Here is a 6,923-nt window from a genome sequence, read left to right as displayed (position 1 = left end):
TTGATCAAGAGTGTGTTGAGGTGTGAGTGTGTTTTGTTTGATCTTCTGAAGAGAGTGTTGAGGTGTTTGCGTTGATCTTCTGAAGAGAGTTTTGAGATGTTTGTGTGTTTGTATGTTTTATCTTCTGAAGAGAGTGTTGAGGTGTTTGTGTTGATCTGAAGAGAGTGTTGAGGTGATTGTGTTGATCTTCTGAAGAGAGTGTTGAGATGTTTGTGTGTTTGTGTTGATGTTCTGAATAGAGTGTTGATATGGTTGTTTTTTTGATATTCTGAAGAGAGTGTTGAGATGTTTGTGTTGATCTTCTGAAGAGAGTGTTGAGATGTTTGTGTTGATCTACTGAAGAGAGTGTTGAGATGTTTGTGTGTTTGTGTTGATCTTCTGAAGACAGTGTTGAGATCTTTGTGTTGATCTTCTGAAGAGAGAGTTGAGATCTTTGTGTTGATCTTCTAAAGAGAGCGTTGAGATGTTTGTGTGTTTGATCTTCTGAAGAGAGTGTTGTGATGTTTGTGTTGATCTTCTGAGGAGAGTGTTGAGATGTTTGTGTTGATCTTCTGAAGAGAGTGTTGAGATGTTTGTATTGATCTTCTGAAGAGAGTGTTGAGATATTTGTGGATTTGATCTGCTGAAGAGAGTGTTGTGATGTTTGTTTTGATATTCTGAGGAGAGTTTTAAGATGTTTGTGTGTTTGATCTTCTGAAGAGAGTGTTGTGATGTTTGTGTTGATCTTCTGAAGAGAGTGTTGAGATGTTTGTGTTGATCTTCTGAGGAGAGGTGTGTATTGATCTTCTGAAGAGAGTGTTGTGATGTTTGTGTTGATCTTCTGAGGAGAGTGTTGAGATGTTTGTGTTGATCTTCTGAAGAGAGTGTTGAGATGTTTGTATTGATCTTCTGAAGAGAGTGTTGAGATGTTTGTGTTTCTCTCAGTTCCTCTGAAGAGCATCTCGGTGCAGCTGCAGGTTCGGGATCACGTGGCCTCCGTCAGCTCTAGTCTGCAGTATGTCAATGAGGAGGAGCATCCGCTGGAGGCCGTGTTCGTCTTCCCTCTGCCCGCCGACGCCATCGTCTGCCACTTCAGTGCAAGGATTGGAGAGCAGGAGATTGTGGCAGAGGTGCAAGACAAAGAGAGCGTGAGTCTAAATACCACCGGTGTTGTGTTTTATCTATGACAGGTGTTCGATTCCTGCTCGGTCCCGAACCCTAATCAAACACACCTGTGTGCTGGCGCTAAACTCTGGAGTACAGCGGCCCTCCAGGACCTGAGTCGCCCATTCCTATGTTAACATGTTAATGAAGGCATAGGTTGGTGTCAAACTCCACAGTCCTACAGAGTTTAGTTCAAAGCTGCTCCAGCACACATACCTGTACTTTCAAATAAGCCTATGAAATCTATGCAAAGATTTGTACATGAGATTCCAGGAGTGAATGAATCCTGTCTGTCCATTTTCTTTGATTTTTTAAAAATATTTGTTTAGAGCACACATTGCACAACAGAAGCTTTTGTTATCTTTCTACAGCAACCCATTTAATTCTGGGGAGATTGTACAAATGCAGACTTTTGACTTTATATTCAGCATTATTATTGTTTTGACTGTACTGAGAATATTGAATGAGAACTTAACTGAGCTGATGATGACATCACTGTTTTCTACAGTGCTGCTTTATTACGTAATTTAACTCATTTCATATTTGATGATCTTTACACATTACTGAATTAAACTGAACCTGACCACAGCTGAACAATGACAATATTTTCTCTTTAGAGCTGCTTGATTGCAGAATTTAACTTTATTTGCATTATTGAATCATTATTTTCCTGTTTATTCCTGTAAAGTTGCTTTGAAACCATCTTGTATTGTATAAAGCTCTATAGAAACGAAGGTGACTATATATAAAATACCTCTGTTATGAACACAAAACAAGGCTTTTCTCCATTGCCCGCCTGTCATTTTTACCAGGTTTGTGCTAAGTACTAATGTAATAAGACAGTGATATTAAAAGACCAAATTCAGTATAGATCTTATTGATGATGCATGCTATGTACACGCTAGCAGATGAACCCAGAATATAAACACAACATGCAGTTTCTCTTTAAGTGTTTTTCCAAAGAAAACCATTATAAAGAAAACGCTTGACCATTTAGTATGTTGCGTTCATATTCTGGGCTCATCTGCTGTATTTAATATGCATCTTGAATAAAGTTTATACGGAATTTGATCATTTAATATCACTGTTTTAGTACATTAAGGCACTTTAAAAACAGCGGGACGTTCTAAAATGCTTAACGTGAAAAACACTGAGTGTTTGAAATATTGCAGTTGCAGTATATGGATCACATGCGCCCAAAACCTGGACTTTGTTCATGTGTTTTCTTCTTTTGAGATGGAAAATTGACAGGTCTGTAATTCAGTTCTATGGATGTTTAGCCTCCAGGTCTCGGTAACCATCACGTGACTGAAAACTTTGAATAGTTGGAGAGGCCCTCAGGAGTTCTCCAGTATTAGAAAATAATGAACATTTTTACTACAGATCTGCAAAGGGCCAGACAAAGGTCAAATGAGGCTCTTGCAGCATCATGATTTACCTGAAATACGGCTAAATTAATATTAATCAAAATATGGCATTGGCGTACTGTACACTAAACTTGTCCTGAGAAGTTTGAGAACTGCAACCAATAAATAAAGCGTTGAAATGTTCTGCTCAGACTGTTGAGATCAGACAGAAATGACCAGGGACTTTGTTCCCCATATCTTTCTCTTATTAATAGTTACATGCCAGCTGGAATAACAGTACGTTAGGATGTTCTGGTGTTGTGGTTATGGATGTGTTTGTCTCCTGCAGGCGCGGGATCAGTATGATGATGCTGTGAGTTCGGGTCAGCAGGCGTTTCTGCTGGAAGAGAGTGATGAGAGTTCGGACGTGTTCAAACTGAGTGTCGGCTGTTTGTCTCCGGGTCAGAACGCCTCCATCACCATCGTCTATGTCATCGAGCTCAGCGTTCAGGCCGATCACGCGCTGCGCATCTGTCTGCCGGCTGTACTCAACCCACGATACACACCCGCAGGTGCACAGTTTACCAGAGATCATAATCACATACAGGTCACAGTAGTGAAAGTAGTGTTTTTCCATTTATAATTCAGTTATGTTTTATTTAAAGCAGCAAAGATTTTGAAAACAAAACCAAAACAAAAGTACAAGACATCTTTTGATGAATATATTCTTCCCAGAAAGCATTGTGAATGATGTAGTCCAACCTCTTATCAGTGTTTTCATACATACAGCTCAGTTGTGGTTCAGCTGTTGGGTTATACATTGACTGGTGTTATATAGAATCTCTGCTTGTCCGTGTGATTCTCTCAGCTTCAGCATCCGGTGTTCCAGAAGTTTCCTCAGCATGTGTTATTCCTTACACTCTGTCTCTGAGTGTTGTTGTGAGATCTTCTGACCGAATATCCAGACTGGAGTCCAGCTGCCCTCTGGATCCTCTAGAGTTCCTCGACGCGCAGCACACTCATGCCACGGTACTGTGTGTGTATATGAGTGTGTGTGTGTGTGTATAGTTGGTGTAGGGCAATAGCACATACGGTCTGTACAGTAGAAAAACCATTACGCCTATGGGATGTCCCCACTTTTCACAAAAACAAACCTGTGTGTGTGTGTGTACAGTTTTTATGCACTTAACGTCACCAGAAGCCTGTAATGCTGTGTGTAGGTGAATCTGAGTGCTGGTCACCGGTTCGATAAGGATGTGGAGCTGCTTCTGTACTATGAGAAGACCCATCAGCCCACTGCTGTGGTGGAGACTGGAGCGGCTGCAGCTCAGTCAGGTAGATGGTTTCGTTTGTCCGTGACGTCAGTATGCTGTCAATATACTGCTAATATGTGATTTAAAGGGTCAGCTCACCCTAAAATGAATATTAAGTAATTGACGGCTCAGAGGAGCTTCACACTCACGAGTGCAGTGTAAAATATCCCACATTATCAGAATTTCTTCATGAAGGCAATCATTTGTTGTTGATGTCTCACTAAGTGATTAAAGACTGCTGATTTTGACCTACAACAAGAGAAATCACCCTGTCACTGTTTCACCCTCCTCTATATACACCACATTTCATTTAATTTGCACTATGAACAATTCTTCCTATTGTGTTAGAGAGAGAAGAGGTGTTGTTGTCTTTCGTGTGGAAAACTGCTAATTATTTAACAAAGCATAAGTCAATGACCAAACTTCTCTGTTTTGCTATTGTGCTTATATATGTATCTAAAATTCACTATTCGGACCATAATGAGCATAAATAAATCTTTTTCATGGTGTATGTAGTTCTGAACAGAATGATCATATTCTCGTCCGCAGCTCAAGGGTTTGTGGGTAATATTAGTAATGATAGTGTGCAGAGAACTGCTCTGAGCTCTGATGTTTAGGGTGGATCATACGTGAGTCGGGACGCAGGGCTTGATGAGGTGTTCAGGTGGTTTGAACAGTGTAACACGGTTCATACTGAATTCAGGCCATTTACACCCTGTTACCCTGTTTACCCTGTCTCTGTTTCAGGGTCTCTGATGGGCGACCCGGCGCTCATGATCAGTTTATACCCAGAGTTCCCTGCGGAGGTGATGTCATCATTGGCATCTCAAGGAGAGTTCGTTTTTGTGGTCGACAGATCCGGCAGTATGGGCTGCAAGATGCATCATGGGAAAGACGCACAGAAGCGCATTGAAAGTGCAAGAGTAAGATTTAGGATTTCAGATATGACACATTAATTTGAGATGCATTGAGTAACTGAACTCATCAGTACATGTGTCTCTGTAGGACACGCTGCTGCTGCTGCTGCTGCTGAAGAGTTTGCCCATGGGATGCTACTTCAACATCTACGGATTCGGCTCTCACTTTGAGTCCTTCTTCCCGTCAGTTACTGGATGTTTGATATTCTTCAGGACTGATCTCATGTTGTTTAGCTGTGGTTTTGAGAGAGATTGTGGTGTGTCGTTGTAGTCAGAGTGTTGTGTACAGCGAGGACACGATGGAAGAGGCTCTGAAGAGAGTGAAGAGCATGAACGCAGACATGGGCGGCACAGAGATCCTACAGCCGCTGAACCACATCTACAGTCAGCCCTGTTACCCGGATCACCCCCGACAGGTACAGCCAAACGCATTAATCACTAAACACTCGTTCTGAACATTGGAGAGGTGTTTTTCTCAGCCTGAGGTGTGTTTCTCTCTCAGCTGTTCGTCTTCACTGATGGAGAGGTGTGGAACACTAAGGAGGTGCTGGATCTGGTGAAGAGTCACGCTTACTCTCACAGGTGGGTGCACTCGTCTCAGTCCTCATTTACTTCAGCGTTAGTTCATGTCAGACGCTCAGTGCTGGAGCTGCTCTTGTGTCTCTAGGTGCTTCTCCTTCGGGATCGGTGAGGGTGTGAGTACAGCTCTCGTCACAGGAATGGCCAGAGAAGGTTCTGGTCACGCTCAGTTCATCACAGGCACTGATCGCATTCAGCCCAAAGTAAGATCTGCTGCAGAAACACACTGGATCCAGTCAGTGCAAGAGGTTTAGGGTGTTTATTTAACAGCCTCTCTTCTCCGTCAGGTGATGCAGTCACTCAGGTTTGCTCTCCAGCTGGCTGTGGATAATATCTCTGTGGACTGGACCGTTCCTGAGGGCGTGACGGTGGACATGCTGTCCCCACCCATCAGTGCACTGTTCCAGGGTCAGAGGGCGCTCATCTACGCTCAGATTAAAGGACAGGTCAAAGCTTTAAATGGTTTAATTATTAGTAGCCTGCAGGCAAAATACAACATGTCAATCATTTAGTGTGTTTCTGTGATTAAGAATTGCTGTGCTACTTGACAGCCTCTCCTAACCCAGATGTGACGCAACATTGGCCCTTAAGTGGAAAGAGTACTAAGAAATTGTACTTAAGTAAAAGTATTGCTACTTAAGGAATAATTTACTTGAGTACAAGTAAAAGTACTGAAAAATAATATGCCTCGAGTAAGAGTAAAAAAGTAGTTTGCTGAAAAACTACTCAAGTTACTGCGTTACAAAGTACTTTAGTATTATTTTTCTATTTTTACCCAAAATGAGACGATGTGAGCATTAGGGAGCAGGTTTAACCCTAACCCTAAAACCCATGTACTGTAATGTCTGTTTCACTGACATAGCTTGTATCACAGTATAGAATTTTATAACAAAATATTTTCTGTCTCACTGTGATAAGAAGCAACATGGAACCACAGAAGCTAACTGTTTTGAAACTCGACTGATGTTATACAGTGATTTTGGAGCAAAACTTTATTAGTCTCATAAATTGTCATGTTTGACACTATGTTAAGCAAACATACTAGCTATCCCTGTTGCCAGGAGCAACTGTTTTATAACTAATTTTGAAAAGTACATTCACGTATAAGATTGTGGTTGTTTTTAAGAAGGGCAACAGCAAAGAAGGGTAAGTGAGGGTTTAAAAGAAATTTTGTGAATTGAAATGTGCCAGTCAAAAATAATGTGGGGTTGGGCATCGTTTGAATTTTAATGATTCCGATCCTTGTCAATTCCTAATTTTGATTCCAATAAGGTAAAAAAAAATATATATGTAATAATAAATAAATAAATAAAAAATCTTAGATATCATTCACATTTATTCTAACTCTTATTGCAAAATATTTCCTTGTAAGCTGAATACTATGAATGAAAGTCAACAGGCTAAAGAACACTTACACAAGGATGTGTGTGCAGCAGAGAAAACAGCCCGCGAGTCTTCTTGATTTGAATGGTTTAAAATCACATTCAAAGTGTAGTTTGTTATAATAACAAAGGTGGACTCCTGGCACATATTCTGTAGGACAAAAAAAGAGCATTTTATTGAACATTTTAACCCATACCTGGGAATCCAAAATCTATTCCAATTCTGGAATAGGATGCTTAAGG

The 6,923-nt window shown here is 40.9% G+C and overlaps 1 protein-coding gene across 1 annotated transcript in view; it reads left to right on the top strand.

Annotated features, from left to right (window-relative positions):
* LOC107740052 (von Willebrand factor A domain-containing protein 5A-like) overlaps positions 1-5,744 on the top strand; it is a gene marked incomplete at its 3' end in the record, with an annotated part of 12,825 nt that extends 7,081 nt beyond the window's left edge. Inside the window, exons 3-12 of the mRNA XM_016552326.1 lie at positions 925-1,127; positions 2,839-3,061; positions 3,358-3,518; positions 3,710-3,824; positions 4,550-4,725; positions 4,808-4,902; positions 4,991-5,135; positions 5,222-5,301; positions 5,387-5,501; positions 5,586-5,744. Of these exons, the coding sequence (XP_016407812.1) occupies positions 925-1,127; positions 2,839-3,061; positions 3,358-3,518; positions 3,710-3,824; positions 4,550-4,725; positions 4,808-4,902; positions 4,991-5,135; positions 5,222-5,301; positions 5,387-5,501; positions 5,586-5,744 (1,472 nt within the window). The remainder of the gene's footprint in view (positions 1-924; positions 1,128-2,838; positions 3,062-3,357; positions 3,519-3,709; positions 3,825-4,549; positions 4,726-4,807; positions 4,903-4,990; positions 5,136-5,221; positions 5,302-5,386; positions 5,502-5,585) is intronic.
* Between the last annotated feature and the right edge of the window lie 1,179 nt (positions 5,745-6,923).

The sequence above is a fragment of the Sinocyclocheilus rhinocerous genome, unplaced genomic scaffold, assembly GCF_001515625.1.
Source record: "Sinocyclocheilus rhinocerous isolate Xijiao unplaced genomic scaffold, SAMN03320098_v1.1 scaffold2150, whole genome shotgun sequence".
Classification (NCBI taxonomy): Eukaryota; Metazoa; Chordata; class Actinopteri; order Cypriniformes; family Cyprinidae; genus Sinocyclocheilus; species Sinocyclocheilus rhinocerous.
This window is presented reverse-complemented; position numbering and strand designations above follow the sequence as displayed.